Raw genomic sequence first — 19,957 nt, 5'->3', positions numbered from 1 at the left:
TACGCTGCAACAATTCTGATCACACGCAGGCATCTTCAACTTCGTCCAAGATATTCTCGGGAATCACATTGCGGGCGTACCTCCTAGGCGTGTCCCCAAAGACGCGCCGTTGTACGAGAAGCTCGCGGCGCGCCTCAAACTCGATTCGAGGGCCTTCAAGATGCTGATCTATGGCTTTTTCGTGTCGGCGCCCCTCTCGCACTACACGACGGGCATGCTGCAGCGTATGTTCGCGGGCAGAACGAACACCTTCGCGGGCAAGGCAGCGCAGATCCTCGCGAGCTTGCTCATCTCGTCGCCCCTCACGGCGATTTGTAAGTGATCGTACAGCACTGGGGACGCACACGCCTGACGAAACACGATCCACCAGCATACCTTTCGTGCACTGCTGTCATCCAAGGCGCGAGGACGAAGCAGGAGATCATTGACTTCGTCAAACCTAGGTTTGCGGGCATCATCAAGGTCGGTTTCTACCCGATAGAATGAAAAGGCACTTGACGCCGTCTTTTCAGATATCTCTGGTGTCAACGCCACTTGGCATGATTGTCGCACAAAACTTTTTACCTCCTGAGGTATGGTATTTTTAGCTTGAATCACCGGTCACCCAAACTCAGTGGCATTGCAGCTTTGGGTCCCATGGTTCAACAGCATCACTTTCGTCATCGGGGTACGCGTATCTCCATCAATCGTTTCGTTCCACGACTGACCGAGAGCCCTCAGACTACTCTGAGTGTTATGATCAAGAAGGGAGCGATTAAGCAGCGCCAGGAGCAGAAGAAGAAGGAAGGTAAGGAGGAGTAGGTTTGCACAAGCGTCGTGTTTCTCCATGCTCTTCTGAATGTATAACGTACATGGCTTCTCTTCTCCAATACCAATACCAATTACAATGGCATATAGTCTACAAAGGCATCATAAGCTAGCAAAGCGGCTTTCTACGGTCTTGAGACGTCTACGACGGTTACGGAAGAGCTATCTTTCGAACGAGCCTCTTGCTGATACCGCTGCCGGATTTTCCACAGGGCAGAATTATCCGCAGGCAGCTCTCCGACCTCGGTCTCGACTGACCAGGACGTAAGCGCGTAGCAGCCAGGCCGATCTACTATTATCTGTGTGCGAACTGTGCAGGCCTCTGACGCGGTTAGCTGGCCGCGATGTGTCATCCGGCCACTGTACTGCGGCGGCAGCTGATGTCTGTGTGGACAATGGTCAGCGGATAAGCTTTCGAAAGCAAAGGTTGATATTCACGAGTGAGATGAGCTCGTCGAAGGCATCGCTGATAGCTTGAATGTATATCTCACTGAGTGAGTCAGTGAGACATTGCGCAAAGTAAAAGCAACCGGTGCTTGGCACGGCCTATTTTGTGATCAGCAGTGGGGCAGATGATAGCAATAACTATGACGAACCCTACAGAAAAATCATGTTGAATCTGCTGGCTGTCATGAGTGACAACGGTCATTGGGTCTGTCTCCGAGTTCCATTCCGAGTTACGTATCGCTTCGAGCATCTCTACACGTTCGCGCTGCGTCTCTGCATACATGCTCCGTTTCGCTTTCGCGTTCACCGCCTCATCGATGACCTCCCTCAGAGCCGCGTGAGTCGCCCCGAAGCGTAGGCCGGATACCACGCAGTGCCCTGAGCGGCCTTGTGAAGGCACCTCCCAAAACACTAGAAAGTCAATCGAGGCTGGATTATAAATCGGAAAGATGTGAGGGTGCAGACGAGGCGGTATGTTGGGGTGGGAAGCTAAATTCGCGGCAGCTGTCATGGCTCTTCGACTGTTTTCCACGAAATGCCGCGTAGACGGAAGGTTAACTGGATGCAGATGTTCGCTCTGGTGTGTGATGAGATTAGTTTTACGGCCAACTCAAGGTAGCGCAAACTCACGCTGATAAGATGCTTGCAACGCAGTGTGATGGCTGGTGGAGTGTCTTGCGCCGGCATGTCCCCCTGTATGGCACGCCGCAATTGCATTGATACGAAATCGTAAACCTCTTCTGCAGTTAACTCGTTGTCACTCTTCTCCACTTTCACATAGATACGGGTACTCTGCTGTGGGGGTAGCACAGTGCTGTCGCCGAAGAGGGTTAGTTATGCATGTTTCCACACTGAAAGGCGAGAGTAGACATACATCCCACTGCTCGACAGGGAAGAACAATCCCAGATATGACTAACACTGGTCACCTGGGTAAGCCGGACAGTGTTTGAAGCCACGTTGATAATTTGCAGTTCAACGGAGTGGGGAATATCTGGCGACGGTCCGGTCATCGTTGAGGACTCTATGTGAAGCAAATGCTGGACTTCATAATGTCGCGTGAGTCGTGCGGAGTAGAAGGTATCGTCGCCAGTCTGCACACAGGTGATTGGCGCGAGCTGGATAACAGGTGTGGTCTTGCTTACCTCTCGGAAGACCATTAGAAGTGAGAGATCATGCTCTCCGCTGCGGGCAGCGTACAGGAGAAGTGGTAACCTTAGCTCTTGCCCGGGCTCAAGGCTAGGTGTCGAGTGCACGTGCGCCAAATCAACGAGACAGGGTTCAGGAGAAGCTAGTGAGTTTGTGGACTGGAGTGTCTCCATGCTCTCCACTGCGCCTATTAATGAGGGTTCAACACTGTGAGTATAGCCATAGAGGATTCAACATACCTGGCAGCTGAGACTCAGGGCTATCAACCCAGAGCTGGGCAGAAGGATCAGTTACGAGCCACAGCTCGTTGATTGACCGCCTGCCAGAGTTATGTAGTCGAGCATCAACACGTCGACGCTCCCCCTGATGAAGGGTGAGGTGTCTGTCATCGACGAATCCAGCCTGGAGCCTATAGCCAGAATCCTCGACCTCGACTTCGATGAAAGTGTCCGGCGCATACACCTTGTTTTGTCGTTGATGAGGCGTGTCGTGCAATCTCCGCCCACGCACAGCGAGAGACTCCGTGACAGGAAGCAGTGAGAGGAAGTCTAATTTCACGTGTGTCATCACCAAGGTTGCTGTCCGCGAGCAGCTGATTGCGACTGGGATCTGTGCAAGCCGGTGAGTCGAAGAGATATTGTAACACCAACCAAGACTACTGACCGTCCGAGTTTCCCTCCCACCTAGTTGTAAGTCGTCGATAACTTCAACCTCAACGAAGTCGGATGTGGACGCTTGTTCTTCTGATTTAGCATCTTGAACAATAACAGTAAGACCAGAGATCGTCACTTCCACGTTCAGCGGATTCCGGAGAATGACGTCGACCCAGAACGGATCTGTGTAGAAGGTTGAGCAACGCTGCTAACTTGAAGACATATCGCCCACCATGTACTGCGGCTTTCCCAGTAGACCGTAGCCGCTCCTTCCCTCGGGGTCTCCAAAAGGTCGTCCACTGCTCCTCGAGTTGCTGCCACCGCTGCGGATCGCCATTCATGGCATTTCCGGGAAGCCTGACGCGGGTCCCCCCCGGCTGGCAGAACTTCACAGGAAGCTCGAGGGTTGTAGAGCTGAAGCGCTCTTGCTCGGTATCTTTGAAGTGCTGTGAGGGGTATACTGATCTGTCTGGGGTCAGGTACATACGTTGGACATGCTTACCTTGAGGGCCACACGGAAGTCTTCTAGGTATACTCGGTCTGTCGACGCGCCGCGTCCAGGAATTGTGCTATCGTCGTTGATCAAACCTAGGCCTTGCGGTGGGACAACGCGAAGGCCCGGGTCGCGGAGAAGGCCCACAAAATATCTTACTGCTCCTTCTGTATCTCCTGTCGTATATAATAATCGACCTGCGTAACCACAGCTGAGAACTAGCTCTCTCTGATGCATAGTCCAACTCACCGAGCTCATGCTCAATACCGGGGAGTACTTCATCAAACCCTCTCCACTGCGAAGGACTGCGATCCTCACTATCCCAGAAAGAGGGCGACAAGTTCTTGTCTGGAGGCTGACAGTATAGCTGATGCGCTTGGCGGAAGAGATACAGAGCTACGGGTTTCTGCAGGCGCATCAGCTTACCCTCGAACAACCTTCTTTGCTACTTACTATTCCAGCTTTCTCCAATCGATCCGCGGAGAAAAGGTACCACAGCGCTGAACGCCTTAGGGCACCCTTTTTTGAAGTCAAGAAAGCAGCGTGGGCGAGTAACAGAGCCGCCGGTGGTTCTTCTGCCTTGAACATGTTCATCAGAACGTGAGTTCAGATACCCAGGCGGATAAGTCAAAACCAAGCGGCGCATATATGCGGAGCCCTGGACTCGAACGAAAACGGAGAAATGGAATATGGACGCACAGCACCAGCAGCTTGTACAAGCCATCGCTCGCCTTCGAGTATCGGCCCCACGAACTCGCGCGTGTCGATCCCGATCTCCCAACGGACTGCATATGTGAGTGCCCGCAACTGTGCTAACGCAGGCTTCTCGGCAGCGACAGTTTGCAATGCTGCTATCGCATTTGATGCGTGCAGCGCCAGTGCCGGAGATGACGCCACAAGGAGCGGAAGGATGTCCTAGGTGTATTGGTGAGTACAAAATGAACCGCCTTGCATGCTCATACTCACAGAGCCCCCTTTGCTATCTTTTCTGAGCGATTCCCATACATTAACAGCCAACTTGAAGTCGCCCAGAATAGTCGCGAATTCAGCAAGTCGTCGCTGCTGCGTCACCGTGCCTTCAGATGCTCCAGTGAGGGACGACACTGATGACAACGATGTCACAGAGCTGCTAGGCGCATGAGAGCCAAATCGCCCTGCATTAGAAGAAATCGAAGCGTTGCTGCCATGTGTAGGGGTAACTGGGGCAGAAGCAGAGGCTGTGCCTGACCCGAACAGGCGACGTGTCGAAGAGAAGAGGCGTGAAGGAAGTCGTTTGGACGATGAGTACTAAGATAGCGATGTTAACGGTAATTCCCTGGTATATAAGGTAAGAGGCGCACTGCTTCGTTCCATTCAATGACACACTTCTCCATCCACGGCACCAAGCTCATCACTACAAACTCCCGAATGAAACGACCGATAACCTGGATATCACCCTGGGATAGAAATAATGTGCCTGGACCGCCGGCAGGCAACTGGGAACCATCACCTGCCATAGCAGATGGATCAGGTGACTGAGGCGGTGGTATGCTGGGCGTTGGCACCGGCGAAACGGTTAGCCCGGTGGGGAGTTGCGATGGGGGCATAGGCGATGTCTCCATCGTGGAGAGTGGGGGAAGATGCGGGACGGGTAGAGGCACTTGGACGGGTTGCGGCGGGGGCATTGTGGGGAAGCTTATTTGCAGGAGGTGGGCATGGAGCCCGTATTGCTTCTTGATCGCATTAAAAAGGGACTCCGTTCTGCGCTCCCTGTTAGCACAACAAAGTGGTGATAATATCGCACACTTACATAGCTTCGGAAAGAGGGGAGTTGGACGGATGTATGATGAGAAAATAACGCAGGTACATCTTGTCTACCCACAGCGGGAAATCAACGGGATGTGCGAGCAGGTCCTGCAACGCCTGCAGGGGATTTGCAGCCATGGTAGAGACGGCATAAATCACTGTAGGTGGTGTGACAAATCAGTCATGCACAGATTAAGAGAGGTGTCGTGAACCCGCTAGCGCACCTGCTACAGGGTGGTTCCACCCTTCATACTTGCTCGGTACGTGCTCGCCCTCCACACACCTCTTCACCTCATCCCACCACGGCGTTCGCCACGAGCTGTCGTCCCTTCCTTTCTTCTCGACCATCTCAACCCATCTTGCACTGCGCGCACCTACACGCGACCCGATCCAGTCGAGAGTCCTACCGGCACGCTGCTCCTCGTCTTCGTGCAGCGAAGACTCAACGTCTGGGAGTTCAGAGAAGCGCAGTGCGAACGATGCATGCGGAACAGAGTTCAGCGTTGTAGTTCGAGTGGTAACTGTGCAAAACGAGAGCAAGACGCGGTCAGAAGCAGGGCCCATCCAGAGTCAGCGAAATCGTCTCGTGGGGATATGGTCAATATATACTTGCCTTGAGAGAGCGGAGAGAACGACTGTAGTACTTGTGATAAAAGTGGGAGAGAAGCATCTGCCAAAAGCTGCTGCACGTCTGTGGACTGCAGGATGCATATATGCGGGCTCAGCGAAGACGGTAACGCTGGGGCCATCGTGAGCTGGTCCCGCCGGTTGGGCCTGTTCGGAAAGTTAGTAGAGCAACTAATGGGATGTCAAACGTTCCAAAATATAAGGAACACAGTGGAGCAGCAAACAGTGCAACTCGTTCCGCGAGAATTAATGCCAATGAACGTCGGCGCGATAGTAGGGCTTTCGGCGGCAACCGATGAGCGCGGCGCGGACCTCCCCCCGGAATGATGCTTCAGCCACTTGCTCACACCACCATTATCGTGTATGGCTACATCGCATATTGTACAGTATATTCTACTACAGATAATTCAAGACCGGTATCAGGTAGAACATAGGAGCTAGACACGGGGACGCATAGACGAAAAAGTCCAAAGCAATGTGGGAGAATTAGTACCCTCAATAAACTTAGAAGAACCCGCCACCAAAGCCGCCACCACCGAATCCACCATCCAACATGTCTCCAAGTAGCAATCCGCCAGCCAATCCACCAATCAGGGGGAGTGCAAGATTATTACCACCGAAACCACTGTTGCCGTAAGTCTGTCGGCCGCCATAGCGCGAATATCCCCCGCCGAAGGGGCTGCCAACCGGCGCAGCATACACTGACTGGCCATAGCCGTACCGAGGCTGGCAGTACCGAGGCTGTTGCTGGTAGTAGCCGTCTTGCCTGGAGGACATCGCCTGACGTTCCTGGCGGCGCAGCTCCTCATAATATTTCCGGCGCTGTTCTGCCACACGTTGCATGCGCTGATGTGCGACATTAGCTGCTTCGCTGTTACCAGGCGAGTAAAGACCTACCAAAGCCTCCTGCCGCTTAGCCTCTTCTCGCTCCTCTTTCGTGCCAACCGCCTTGTCCTTCAGCTTGCCGAAGAACCCGCGGTGCTTCTGGTTGTCAGCCCCTGGCACCTGCATGGGAGTGCCAGGCTGAGAGGCTGAGTCGCGGATCGAGCCCGGCCTTGGGCGCGAGGGACCTGCGGTAGAAGTTCCCGAAAACGAATGACGTCTGGGCGAGTACGGCGGAGGAGCATCGTCTGGCGAAAGCTTATCGCGGTTCTTGCCAAGCCTCTTTCTGATATCGGGGTGCTCGCGCAAGAACAGCTCGTCGTCGTAAGGATGTGTCCAGATGGAGCGTGGAGGCTTCGCCTTAGTATCTACCTGCAGGGCACGAGTGAGATTACATAAACCGAACGAGGATCTGTACGTACCCAGAACGGGTGGTTATGGGTCGTATCAAGCTCCCTAACCCAGCCTTCTGGCAGCTCGTTGGGATCGTAGGACATGTCGATGATATTGAGAGTGAAAATGTGTGCAGAGTACTGTGAGACTGCAGAGTGGATCCGCCCCGCTATATGTAGGCTGGAGCCGGCCGCCATTTACGGTAATATCCTTACACCACTCCCGATCACGTCACGCGCAGACACAGCCTTGGCACAGAGCACAGACTCAGTGCTGCGCACAAACCTTGACATCCTATAATACAATATTCGTAGAGAGGCTAGAGGAGGCGTGACACAGATGAGATAACTTCCGGCAGCAGACACCCGGCGCCAAAGCGTGATTAGTCCCTTCTGTAGCTTTGAGCACAGCGTATCAAATTAAACCGAAGGAAATACTTACTATTATACAACCAACGGGGTCCTGAATACTTAGCAATGAAAATAAACGTCCAGTGCGCAAAGATGTGCGAAAGGGGAAAGAAAGCAAATCAGGCGAAGTAGTGAGATTCAGCCGCCTCATATCAGCTACACCTTCGTTCCTGCCGGCAACTGCGACGGAACGTGAGCAGCGTAAGACATGGATACGTTTTAAGCGACTCACTAAAAAGAATTCCTACATCTATTTCCAGCGATTGGTCTGCCCAAACGGAACGGTCTGGTCAGCAGCACCCTGAGGTGTCCGCTTCCCTCTCGCAGGACGACGACGGCGCGGCCTCTTGGCCGCCGGCTTGCGCTCCTCCTGCTCGCGCTCCGCACTCCAGCCGTTCTCGCCGTCGTCGTTCTGGCGTCCGTCCGCTTGGGCATCTACCGCATTCCAACCATTACCAGCGCTGGCATTCCAACCCTCGTCGACCGCGTCGGCCACGGGATCAGCCCACTTTCGTCCCCATCCAAAGCCGTTGCCGCCTTTCCACCCTGCGTCGCTGGCATTGCCCCACTTGCCATTGTAGGAGAGACCCCACCCTGTCTCTACGACGGGGCCGTATCCGCCGTTGAGCTTCCAGCCCAGGCGGCCGACCTCCTCGTAAAGCTTGTCGTAAAACTCCATGGTCGTTGGGAAATCACGCCCGTCGAGGGCAAGAGAGACACAGTCTCTCCAGAAGGGAATCCAGTAGTGGAGACGGTCGAGGTTAAATTCGCACTGTGGCTCGTGCTTCTTCAGGTTGTGGGGGGTCAAGGCTGTGGGGGGATCGTCTTCCTCAGGGACGGGTGTGTCCTGCCAGGCCGCAACGTCCGCCTGGGGCTGGAATGCCCCCAGCTGCTCCGCCCACTCCTGGGCGGGGTCCTGGCCTGCATGCTTCGACCAGCCTGAGGTCTGTCTGCCCCGTCTCCTCGGAGGCGTGCGGGTCTGGTTCTTGCGGGCTTTCTTGTGCTGTACGGTGACAAAGCCCTGGGTATCCATGGTCGTGAAGGGGTATCGATGGGAAAGAGAGATAGATATAAGTAGAGATGTGAAAAGGGAAAGTGTTCCTCAGACGGACGAAGGCTGCTGCTCAATTACCCTCGACTTTAAAGCGACCACCACGTGCACGATCACCGGTCACTACTTAATCAGACGCCCATACCTCCGCCAAGTTGCTGGGGAATTGCTGTTCGCGAATCGCCGTTTCGCGGCAGCTCAAGTCACTGCACTCACTCTCTCCGACAAGATTCCTCTCCTGCTTGTCTTACGACGCGCATGCGCCGGCAGCGCACACCGCTTTTCCTCGTCTCTTCGAATGTCAGGAAACCGGTATGAACTCACACCAGAGCAGCTGGCTCTTGCGGAAGAACGGCGACTGAAGAGGCTAGAACGGGAGAAGGCGAAGGCGAAAGCCGCAAAGCAGTTGGACCCAAGGGGCCAGATACTCGACCGCCAGTGGATAAAGCTGAAAGAACCTACAGACGGCGCACGGGTCGTTAAAGTTGCGACCTGGAACGTCGGTCTCTGTCCTCAAACACTCCACATTCGTCGTTGATGATATCTGTCCCGTCAGATGCTTGCGCAGTGTCTGGTTCGTGAGTGTGCCGTGGCGTCTCGATCTCCTGGCGTTCTGAACACGCTGTCTAGGACGAGAGCTCTTTCCCACGAGTGACTGTCTCAAAGCGTCGCAGCGTGAGCACATGCTCTACAAAGAGATCCTGTCTCACCGAGCCGATATATACTGTTTGCAGGTCAGTCCCCCACCGACGCACCGTTCGTTTGCAACGGGCTCTATAATCCTACATAGGAAGTAGATCGCACCGAGAAGCTCTTCCCAGTGCTGGCAGAGGCCGGCTACGCGTTTGTCTACAAAACGGGCCCCCGCAAAAAGCACGGCAGTCTTATCGCGTTCAGCAAAGATAACTTTGAGATAGCAGATGATCGTTGTGTATTCTACGACGAACAGGAAGTACGCGAAGACGGAGATGAAAGGTGCCGCAGAGGCAGCAGCTTCTACACTAAGAACATCGCGAACCTTGTCGCTTTGAAGCGGCGGGACAGCGACCAAGGATTCTTTGTTGGAACCACGCACTTGTTCTGGCACCCTAGGTATGCATAATTGGACTTCTGTCGCGCTCTACTGAATATGCTTCTGTAAGATATACGTACGAACGTGCACGGTGCGTATGGCCCGGCCTGTGGCCATTACCATACTCAGAGCTGCCAACAGCCAAACTGGCATCTTGTTCCGCGAAATATCTATATTCAGAGAGCAGCTGGGCCAATCGTCGTGGCCTTGCATTATTGCTGGCGGTATGTGCTTCCACTGGTAACACAACCCTCCAACCTTAACGTCCTATCCCCCAGACTTCAACTTTCAGCCCGACGACGCCGCCTATTCTCTCCTCGTTGGCGATGCCCTTCTATCTCGGCAGTCCGCCAACCTCGAGTTCTCGCGCGTCGTGCACCGGAGCATTGACCCCTCCGTCCCTGTGACAGCGCCCAAGGCGGACGAGCAGGACGACGAGGGCGCAGAGGCCGCTGAGTCCGACCCGGACAAGGTGATCACGAACGCGCGAGCAGCGGGGCCCGCGGACGGCCTGCTTTCCGACGACGAGCTTCGCACACTGTTCGCGCGCAGCACGCGGCCGATCAGCGCGTACGACAAGGGTCTGCGCGCCGCAGATGGCAAGGCTCGAGACGGACTCGCGTATGGGAGCAGAGTTAAACTACCGGACGGGAGGCGTGGGGCCTTCGAGCCGGTGTGGACCAGTTATACACACGTAAGTAGCCGGATGGACGGCGTCGACGATCGCGCACTCATATTGTTATCCCCCAGTATTGGAAGACTGTCTTAGGCAAGTCTCTGGGCATTCTCTGTTGCTCGCAGAGATCATGGCTGACTGGACACGATACCCACAGACTACATCTTTGTGCTCGATCCTCCGGATAGGCAAGTGAGCGTCGTTGGACTCGCCGAGCCGTTCTTGGAAGGAAAGCTCGTCCCCGGCCTGCCTCGCCAGGACGTGTGCGGGAGCGACCACATCTCTCTCAGTGCAGAGCTCACGTGGAATACTCCCGTGGTTGCTCAGCCCGGCTCCACCTCAATCATCACATGGACATCTGAGAACCAATATAGAAGAGAGGAAGACGGTGATAAATGCGGCGACTAATGAGATCTAGAGTACTTGTCATGCATCAGAACCCTATAGAGAGCAGAGACCCTGTCCGTGAGCAAAGAAAGAGTGAGAAACTATGAAGAGTCCAAATCCAAGATCCACATGAATGGGGCATACAGATGCGCGTGGGTACCTTCCTTCTCGCCTTACGTTCGCACTTCCGACCGGACCGAGCCCGCAAGGAGCGCGTTGAACAGCGTGCTCGCGTCCTTCTCGCCTTTCGTCTGTATCATGTTGACCACGCCCGTAAACACACCCTTGTCTGTAAGGTTGACCGCGACGCCGCACTTGCCGACGCGCTCGACGCCGTCCTCGGCGATGATTGTCGAGATGAGCACGGTCTTCTTATTGCTGTCTGCTTCGACGACGAGCTGCTTAATGTTCGTCGGCGACTCGTGGTAGAGCATCAGCTTCGCAGCGCCGAGGCTCTTCCACTTGGCGTGGTGCTCCTGCAGGAACACCTTGCATTTCATCTGCGCTGTGACCGAGGACGTTGTAGGACCTGTACGCTTCGGCGTCTCCTCCACGGGGGACGTTGGCGGACTCGGGTCGGCGAAGGATGAGATCGACTTAATACTGAACTGGGCAGACGGAAGGGCGAGCTTGAGTGGTGCGCCGGCACCAAGGCTTGACAATGAACTTGACGAGCCGCTGCGAGCAATGAATGGTCGGCTCGGAGGAGGAAGGCCACCTGGCATGCCGGGAACAGGTGGATGCGGACCAGGAACACTGTGCTGCCTGCGCTCAAATTCGGATGCTAGTGAATGTGATGAGCTAGACTTGCGAAGCGATCCTGAGGAGCGGTCAGAAGGAGGACGCGATCTCGGGGGACCATACGGAGACGCCGCCCTCGACATGGAACCCGGTGGGTACTGTGAACCAGGATAACCTTGGGGAGGGGGCATGCTCGGAGCACGCTGACTGGTACCTCGTGGCGGAAGAGCGACTTGCCCAGGCATAGATTGAGCAGCGAGCATTTGGCTCGGTCCCGGATTTGTGGCCTGTCCAGGTCCAACTCCATTGGGCGGCATTATCTGTGCGGGGCCTGGGGGAGGCATATGCTGTCCAGGGCCGGAAGGAATCCTCTGTCCAGGGCCAGGAGATCGCGGAGGCATATATTGCCCGGGGCCAGGAGATCGTGGAGGCATGTATTGGCCAGGACCAGGAGATCGTGGGGGCATGTATTGGCCAGGGCCAGGAGGTATGATTTGACCTGGCCCAAAGGATGACTCAAGGCTTTCAGGTTGGCCAGTGGAACTTGATCGAAGAGGGTACGGTCCACCTCCAGGATGCGGTGGCGGCCCGTAATGACCATGCTGGCCTCCTGGGGCTTGTGGTCCTCCGACATTCATCCTGGACATGTCGTCGACAGGAGGCGACTGCACGCGCTCCCCGGAATGATATTGAGAAGGCATATTGCCTGGCGGTGAGAATGGTCGCGACTGAGGTCCATTGCCGAAGTGTTGGTTGCTTTGAAACATTTCGCCCTGTTCGGGGAGCTTCGGCACCGGAGGTGGGGGTTGCTGGTTCTTCACTGGTACGACTAGATACCCATAGGTCAGATTCTGAGTGCATAACGCAGGTATACGCGACACTCACGAATTGAAGCCCGGTCAATGCACTCCCTGAATTCATGCAACAGCCGGTCACGGTCTTGCCGTGACTTGGTATGCATTATGACCGTTTCTTTCCGTAAGATGATGACAGCGATCGCGGTTGCTGCGAAACAGTTAGATGACCGTAGAAGCGCACACCCTCTTTTATGCTTACTGGATCCCTCTACCTCCTCAACTCGCACGTGCTTACCAGCCAGCGGCGGGTAGAGAAGCCACATATCTGGACCGTTGGGACCACGCTCAGCTACCTCTTGCGGCAACATGTGTTCGCACATCAATAGCAGATCAGTCAGTAGGTAGACGTGTCCTCGTTGTTGTGAAACCTCAATGCCAGTGGAACGGGGAGTAAGTTGCATGTAGACGTCGACGGAAGCGAATATCTCGCGAGTGTAATGAAGGACAGGGGGAGAGATTTGGAGCTTGACTTGCTACAAGTTGGCACGATATCAGAGAGGTACACTAGCTGGAAGGAAATATTCCGACTCGACCTTTGGCTGCATGGTGAAAATATCCAATGTGCGCTCGGTCGAGAGCCGACGCTCTAGATCGTTCACGGGAAGAGGCGCCGACGAGCCGGCAGTGAAATCGGCATCCACTAAGGATGCAGCAGTGTCTTGCGAGACGGCACTCCTGCATAACGAATGAGAAAGTACTGATGATAGTATTGTATTCGCTTACATGCTACGACCACCTGTGCCCTGAGTAGAGCCACTTCCACGGTTCGATGGGATGTCCAGTGGCAGTGTACTGTCCCTGGTCCGGAGGTCAATAACCACTTCATCTTCCATCGGAGGAGGCTCGAGTGCGGGTGGCGGCACGTTATCGCCCCAGACCTTGATGATCGCCCTTCGATCAGTCACAGACAACAAATGATCCAGTTTCTCAAGGGCACCAGTCAGTAGGCGATGGTCACTACGTCCAGGAGTCGTGCTCTTGAGTAACCGGCTGTACAGCTTTCTGTAATAGCGCAATCGCCCCTTCGGAAGGAGGAACAACTCGTCTAAAGTCCATATTGGTGGCTCTGACGGATGCTCTGGTGATGATGACAGCAGTGGGGGAGGGTTAGAGGAGGAGAACATAGCCAGGGTCGTGGGTAGCCTCTCATTAGACTGTACGGGCTGCCAATCATCGAAGCCAGAGGCATACGTCTCTGCGTAGTGTGTGTAAGGTGCTTCAAGGTCTTCAATCTGACCGAGACGTCAGCATGGGTGACCAAACCTGTTCCTGGTTGACATACCCATCTCATCAAAAGATCTCCGAGCGCTTTGGGTGATGAAGGGTTCGCGCCAATTTCTCTCAGTTTCTAGAGCGACGCGATACGAGCCTCAGACCACAAAATAATGCTCCCGCATAGAATACTCACATTGAGCAACGCGCGGTTAGCCTTGTAGATGCTCTCAATATTGCGGAACATTTTGTCAAGCTCAGGCGGTGGAAGGTTCTGTCTTGACCATGCCGATGCAACTTTCTATGACATTAACAGCCTACGTCAAAACGGCATTGAACATCGACCGACACTAGACATACCCGCATTATTCCTGTCAACAAATCGACATAGATCTTCTCGGTCTCAACGAGGTCAGTCAGTGGATTGAGCTTCTTCTTTGTCCTGCCATCGGCCACCGGGAACTGCTGTGCAGAGGGGTCCACCGGGCTAATCGGAGTGATTGCAGACACAAAATGGCCTGGGCCTGCGACGAATGTTTGTATACATTATCTGGGTGCAATACATTGACGCGAGAGGACATACCATCGTGAGGACTTAGGGCCGAAGGGTCAATGGGAGACAAGCCGGCGAATTTACCTCGGGGAGCGCTGTTCACCCTGTCGCCAGGAGTCCTCGGTGGAACATGCGGACCAGGAGAAGGCCAGCCGTTGTCAGGCTCGTTCTCGAAGGGTATTGGCGGCAAGTCGTCTTTGGCGGGGGACGGTAACGGTTTTGAGGGGAAATAGTCGCGCTGTGCATGGCCGTTCATGTGTAGATTATGTGAGAGAAATTATAGAAAATGAAGGAGCGTGGTGGAAGCAGAGAAAGGAACGGCCTGGCACGCAGAGAACAGCGCGAACTTGAAAGATCGGGATGGGAGGACTAGGATCCTACCATAGTCGCAGACAACGCCGGCGCTCCTCCGAGCCCAGAGTAGCTTACGTAACATCGCATGCCGAGACACGTTCGTCTCGGCCGCCATCAATATCCTCGGAAAAAAATACCGAGCATGGCGAGAGTGTGAAAAGCCAAGAGTGCAGCCCAGCGCGCTGTTGATTCTCCATGCTCTCAAGCTCGGACTTTAATAATTAAACCCCGTCTGCGGTGCCGGCGGCCTGATCCGCGCCTCTAGCATACAAGCGCCCGTAATGACGAACTGTGAGTCCGCCGCGACACTCTCGAGAACAACCAGCCGTGGCTAGAGATACACATACCAGAATACCCGCACAGAGACATTGGCTCAGCCCTTAACATACTCCACGGGTATCAGCACAAGTACAGTCTGAGCAAGATACGACCAACTCACGCGTTGCCATCCATAACGCACACGAGGCTGGTCGAATGAGCCAGGGATACGGCACTGTGCAATGGCTCGACAAAACCTTCAGTACGCGAGCCAAAGCGGAGGAACTGCTTCGACCAGAGCTCGAGAATGGCACCATCTCTGAGCATGACTACGAGCTGGCTACAAAGTTTCTACCAGGCTACCATCGCTACTACCCTGTGAGCACACCTTAGCTCCCGCGTCCTCAACACTTCTCACGAACTGTCAAGTACACAGGCGGTGTTACCGCGACGGTCTTGACTGCCACATACGGCGCCTTCTACAAGAAACCCCGCTGGCACCAGCCGAGACTGGTCATAATTAGCTCTACGGCGTACGTCGTCGGCGCGTTCGCGGGCCAGATACGACGCGCCTCTGCGCACGTGAACTTCATCAGAAGCCTCGACGACTCCACGCAGTTCCTCCAGGCGCTGCAAAACGTTAACGGGCGGCTCGGCGGCGAGCCTGGCTCGCTCGGTTGGGTCGGCGCGCCCTCGCGAGAAGGCGTGCCACGCGCGGACGTGCACGGCGACACGACGCAGCCTGTCGAAAGCGACGTGACGTGGACTGCCACAAACCCTGTGCAGCAGAGCCCCGCTGTAGTCCCAATGACAGACGAACGTAGGTGAATCAGTCGCGACACGGTCGGCCTTCTCGCTCATGTCGGTACCAGCCGCAGCATCTGCACAAGTCACACAGCATCCCAAGAGCCGCTGGAACGAAATCCGTACGGCTAACGCACGCGCAGCGCAGCCATCGTCGTGGGACGTCCTGCGACAGCAGCATGAGCGTACTCGCAATGCCGACAACGTGCGACTTCCGTCTGCAAACAATGGAGCAGGCACCGTTGACCCCGATGCGGAGCGCGCCCAAGAACAGGCTCGCTTCGACGCCATACTCGAGGCTGAACGCAAGATCGGGGGTAGTTGAGCCTTGTGGACAAAAACGCTTCCTTGTACGCAAACGTGTATGTAATTCTCACTTCAGTTCGCCACAGTGCGAGCAGTGGGCCACCTGATGGTCCGCCCTGGCGAATTGCAGTGATACGGATAGATCTGCGAGATAATGCTGTTACATGAGATCAAGCAAAATGCATGTCCAGATAGCTGAAGCAAAGGAAAGCTAGGAAAGCACGGCGAGGAAGCGGTAGTACCTACTACATATCCAACGTACACAGAGTGAATGTCCAGTTGATGAACCCAGTGCGACGAGGCAAAGCGAAGAGACAAACAAGGAGACATTTGACATAACTACAAGCAAAGCATAGTGCGCAGTCACTATGGCGAATATTGCGAATGAGAAGGATGCATGTTCGGCGTCATATAAGTCCGCGCGCTGGTGCTCGACACCGTTGAGGATGTGGACGGCCGAGAGTGCCAGCCCATTGAGGCCTGGTCGTGTTGCTGGCGTTGGAAGCTCATCGACGGCGTGTGCATGGCGCCCCGAAGCGATGTTGGCGACCCGCTCGTCTGTTCGTCGTACGGCGTGCTGTCAGGAAGAGGTGCGCCTGCGCTCTCTCCTCCGGAACCGCCCTTGTTTATTGGGAACACGCCCGAGTGTGAGAAAGGGTAGAGAGGCACACCCATTTCGAGCGGGTGCATCTGCGTGGTCATACGAACAATCTCGGTCATCAGCCCTTGCAGGAGCTTTTCTTGACGTGCTGAAGAATAAACGTAAGTTGCGCTACTCCGTGTTGGAAACCAGGGCGATTACTGACTGCCAATGGGCGAACGGTTACCGTACTCGAGCATAGCAAATCTGCGAAGGTATTAAGCCCACCTGGGGTCGTATGAGAATGGGAAGACACACCTCAAAACGTTGATCTCGCCCCAAACTGTAGACTCCCTAGCAGTGTCGTTGATCTCTATGAAATATTTGCACAACTGTATTTGCACTACCGCAGCGAGATACCAACAAATCTGCGAGAAGATAAGCTTTGTGGCCCCAGGATGTTATCGTCATGCACTGACCGTGACAAACGGATGCAATCTACTGATATCCAGGGATGTCTCGGAGAGACTGTAGTATGCGGCGAGAATAGACCGTGTTGCGTGCAAGCAGCGGGATGTCGATACACTCTGTGAGTCTTTGAAGTCAATGTAAGAATTATGAAGAGTGATCGTTGCACTGCGGTCAGATAAATAAATCAGTATTTTCCCACAGAGTATCAGGACACATACGCATGTGGTACTATGTGAACCATGTAGAGGTCGGTGTCAAGGGCACCGCCTTCGCCAAGGCCAAGATGCTTGAAACTCGTCGGTATGCACTGCAGGAACTCGATGCATACCAGCCGATCAAGCTCTTCAAAGCCCGGTAGTGAGAAAGGATTTTGACTCTTCAGTTGTGGTGCTCGCAAGTTCGTGCGTGTATTGTGGTCAGTCACACGTCCGAAAAGCATCACTGCCTTTAGGAAGAGCAGGAAGGAGTCTGTATATGCTGATATGTGTCGCACAAAAACGTCCTTAGTGGCCAAATCTTGCGGGTTGCTCGCAATATTTGACTAGCAGCCCATCAGAAGACAACTTGAGACCAAACATCGACTACTCACATCTTGTTCAAAGTCGATGCTTCGAAGGGGAAATTCTGTTCCGACATCGCGCTCATCTACGCCATGTAGCCATCCGCCCACAGATACGATGCGATCGAACATAATGGTCATCCACCATGTCCTACGCCGGGACTCGAGCTCCTTGAAGTCTTTCGGGGGAGCAAGATATGCCCCGGGAGAACTTCCACCTTGCGCAGCGGAGAACGTGCCAGGGTAGTTGAGCCGCAGTGGGACTGCAACTCGGGTTTGGAAACCCGCAAAGATCCAAACCTCGACCCAGCGGCCTTCCTGGTAAAAGTACCACGAGAGGATTATGCAGGCCTGCATTACAGGGAAGATGTCCTGCCCAGAGGCCATCGTTCTGTCAATATAGGACCTCGTCTTGCTCACGTGGAATTCGGCAAAGCGGTCGCGGCGGGTGCCGTCTGGCATGGTGATGATGTCGTGGGAAGCCCATCGGGAGGCAGATGCACACTAGTATACAAAGCCATGAGATCAAACTACGCAGAGACTGTGTGTACTCACGATAGCATGCAAAACAGCAGAATGAGGGAAACCGAGATCTTTCGGGTGCAGATGCATCGAGGCCAGGAATGACGGCCTGTGTAAGACGCGGGAACCACACGGATCACATCTGAAGAAGACTTCGATGCTAAGACAACAAGATGAGAATGCATATACGAGTAGAGAGTGTGCATCCGGCTCACTAGTGATTGAGCACCTCCGGATCCGGTAGATCTGGATCCCAGCCCGAAAACAGGACGTCCATCATTATTGGATCGTTGCCTCGACTGCCACCAGATTGTAGCGTCTGCGGACTACCAGAAGACCCACGTAACTGCGATACTGGGCTCTCCATGGAGACGCCACTGGCTATCTCCAGGGTAGGAGAGACCACCGACGAACCTCCGTTCGGACTGCTGAGGGTGGGAGATCGCCCTGAGGAGCCAACTGACGCACTCGAGCTGATGTGTTGGTTTGAGGAAGCGCGACGCTGAGGTGGTGATGCAGAGCCCGACCTGAAATGCCGTGTCTCGTTGAGCTGATTTCGAAGTTGCGCTAAGCAAGGTGTGTGAGAAGTTGTGAGGTCAGTGAAGCCATGGATACTCACAAATGTGCTCTTCCAGGAGACGGATTCGCTCGGTAGGGTCGGTATCCGGTGCTATAGGCAGCCCTTCGACTGGATCATACGAGCACTGAGGCTCAGTTGGATGCCTGACACGGTCACGGGTTAATGTATGGGTTTACATGTCCAAGAAGCGTCGTCTGCTTACGCGTATCCAACAGGCGGGGGTACGCTGATGAGTGCTTGCCATTGTCTGTGATAGTATAAGGGGTCAGCTCTTAGACGGACTGAGCCTGAGGGCCTGTGGGACGCTCACTTGACACAAGTACTGCAATGTGGACGCGCAGCATCACACTTCTGTCACACTTAATGAGCTCAGCTCGAGACATGCACGACCTGATCACGCACCAGCTTGCGTTTTCTACACGATAGGCAAGCCTAGGTGCAAGCAACTGTAAGAAACGGGGTGGTGGGAGACAGAAGTAGTAAAGTACCTGGTTTCTGCGCAAAGCCGTGCGGCCCGTGGAAGCGGAGGCTTTGGGCATGTAACTGCAGTGCGTCAGACAAGGGTATGGCGGTCGAGGAGAGGGAGGCTAGGATGGGGAAGTCGTCTGCGAGAAAACGTTTTAACGAACGGGGAGTGTTTGCACAGAGGGTGCTCGCGGCAGAGGATGCATGGGAGCGCCCGAGACTGCCCCGCGGCACAGTTATACGCGTGCCGTCCGTACGTTATCACGTCAAACCCCATTCGAGTGCTATTTTCCCATTCTCTGCATCCGACCGCTCCCTGAAGAAGATCTCGGCTCTGGCCGTTGCTGTCTCGCAACCTGTGCACTCCTGTTCATTTCTCCAACACACGGCGGCTCGCCTCGCGCTCTGAATCTGCCGCCCGGTTTTCAAAACACAGCGAACCTGTACCGACAGCTTGGTGCCGCGCTCACAGCCCCGCTTCGCCATTCCCTGGATGCGGTGGCCTTCCGACTCGTAGCGATTCCCTCTGGCCAGGTCTACCCGAAGGCGGACATGGACTCCAACAAGCACTGTTTATAGCGGCTCTCTTAGGCGGGGTACGACGTGCCGCAGCGAATTTCCAGAGTTTCAGGATCGATCGTTTCGCCACATCCAAACTGTCACATGCACTAATACTAGTAGCGATGGCTGCGGGTCAGCTAAGAGCTCCTGTGGCGGCTATAGACAACAGCCGCGTCATTATTAATTCTTTGCTCACAGCTGCTACGGCTGTCCATGCGACCCACGTCGGTCGCCGGTTGCCAGCGTCCTTGCCCCTCATCTCGAGCAATCGACTTCTACCTATGGCATAACAGGGATATCAAGC

The 19,957-nt window shown here is 54.7% G+C and overlaps 5 protein-coding genes across 5 annotated transcripts in view; 1 reads left to right on the top strand and 4 right to left on the bottom strand.

The window, feature by feature from the left end:
- PHACADRAFT_247568 (uncharacterized protein) overlaps positions 1 to 891 on the top strand; it is a 1,983-nt gene extending 1,092 nt beyond the window's left edge. The window contains exons 2-6 of the mRNA XM_007390522.1: positions 30 to 314; positions 371 to 462; positions 513 to 572; positions 626 to 667; positions 721 to 891. Coding sequence (XP_007390584.1) covers positions 30 to 314; positions 371 to 462; positions 513 to 572; positions 626 to 667; positions 721 to 801 — 560 coding nt within the window. The 3' untranslated portion in view covers positions 802 to 891. The remainder of the gene's footprint in view (positions 1 to 29; positions 315 to 370; positions 463 to 512; positions 573 to 625; positions 668 to 720) is intronic.
- Positions 892 to 932: 41 nt separating this feature from the next.
- PHACADRAFT_190295 (uncharacterized protein) lies at positions 933 to 5,896 on the bottom strand (the record flags this gene model as incomplete). Its single annotated transcript, XM_007390521.1, has 18 exons — positions 933 to 1,060; positions 1,119 to 1,191; positions 1,246 to 1,353; positions 1,409 to 1,831; positions 1,885 to 2,068; positions 2,129 to 2,346; positions 2,398 to 2,588; positions 2,641 to 3,010; positions 3,065 to 3,237; positions 3,287 to 3,500; positions 3,557 to 3,744; positions 3,797 to 3,953; positions 4,001 to 4,126; positions 4,247 to 4,462; positions 4,514 to 4,834; positions 4,888 to 5,287; positions 5,337 to 5,490; positions 5,557 to 5,896. The coding sequence occupies 18 exons, from the start codon at positions 5,894 to 5,896 to the stop codon at positions 933 to 935; spliced, it is 3,984 nt and encodes a 1,327-aa protein (XP_007390583.1).
- Positions 5,897 to 6,463: 567 nt separating this feature from the next.
- PHACADRAFT_134415 (uncharacterized protein) lies at positions 6,464 to 8,765 on the bottom strand (the record flags this gene model as incomplete). The annotated part of the gene is made up of 5 exons (XM_007390520.1): positions 7,877 to 8,765; positions 7,676 to 7,824; positions 7,264 to 7,623; positions 6,857 to 7,213; positions 6,464 to 6,805 (listed from the first exon to the last, which is right to left on the bottom strand). The coding sequence occupies exons 3-5, from the start codon at positions 7,429 to 7,431 to the stop codon at positions 6,464 to 6,466; spliced, it is 867 nt and encodes a 288-aa protein (XP_007390582.1). The 5' UTR covers positions 7,432 to 7,623; positions 7,676 to 7,824; positions 7,877 to 8,765.
- Positions 8,766 to 9,062: 297 nt separating this feature from the next.
- PHACADRAFT_247557 (uncharacterized protein) lies at positions 9,063 to 14,469 on the bottom strand. The gene is made up of 16 exons (XM_007390519.1): positions 14,224 to 14,469; positions 14,001 to 14,164; positions 13,837 to 13,941; positions 13,711 to 13,776; positions 13,152 to 13,660; positions 12,962 to 13,103; positions 12,628 to 12,901; positions 12,457 to 12,576; positions 10,599 to 12,400; positions 10,518 to 10,534; positions 10,046 to 10,461; positions 9,909 to 9,991; positions 9,838 to 9,858; positions 9,484 to 9,787; positions 9,326 to 9,427; positions 9,063 to 9,273 (listed from the first exon to the last, which is right to left on the bottom strand). Exons 3-9 carry the CDS (start codon positions 13,885 to 13,887, stop codon positions 11,004 to 11,006), a joined length of 2,559 nt encoding a protein of 852 aa, XP_007390581.1. The 5' UTR covers positions 13,888 to 13,941; positions 14,001 to 14,164; positions 14,224 to 14,469; the 3' UTR covers positions 9,063 to 9,273; positions 9,326 to 9,427; positions 9,484 to 9,787; positions 9,838 to 9,858; positions 9,909 to 9,991; positions 10,046 to 10,461; positions 10,518 to 10,534; positions 10,599 to 11,003.
- A 593-nt stretch (positions 14,470 to 15,062) lies between these two features.
- Positions 15,063 to 19,215, bottom strand: PHACADRAFT_247554 (uncharacterized protein). Its single transcript, XM_007390518.1, has 15 exons — positions 19,116 to 19,215; positions 19,030 to 19,059; positions 18,938 to 18,978; positions 18,830 to 18,874; positions 18,667 to 18,770; positions 18,263 to 18,614; positions 18,081 to 18,207; positions 17,556 to 18,029; positions 17,185 to 17,507; positions 16,975 to 17,131; positions 16,814 to 16,923; positions 16,722 to 16,762; positions 15,678 to 16,664; positions 15,235 to 15,625; positions 15,063 to 15,183 (listed from the first exon to the last, which is right to left on the bottom strand). The coding sequence occupies exons 1-13, from the start codon at positions 19,164 to 19,166 to the stop codon at positions 16,282 to 16,284; spliced, it is 2,238 nt and encodes a 745-aa protein (XP_007390580.1). The 5' UTR covers positions 19,167 to 19,215; the 3' UTR covers positions 15,063 to 15,183; positions 15,235 to 15,625; positions 15,678 to 16,281.
- Positions 19,216 to 19,957: the final 742 nt, after the last annotated feature.

Source organism: Phanerochaete carnosa (genome assembly GCF_000300595.1).
Source record: "Phanerochaete carnosa HHB-10118-sp unplaced genomic scaffold PHACAscaffold_1, whole genome shotgun sequence".
Taxonomy (NCBI): domain Eukaryota; kingdom Fungi; phylum Basidiomycota; class Agaricomycetes; order Polyporales; family Phanerochaetaceae; genus Phanerochaete; species Phanerochaete carnosa.
Note: the sequence above shows the minus strand (reverse complement) of the source record. Positions and strands in the feature narration are given on the sequence as shown.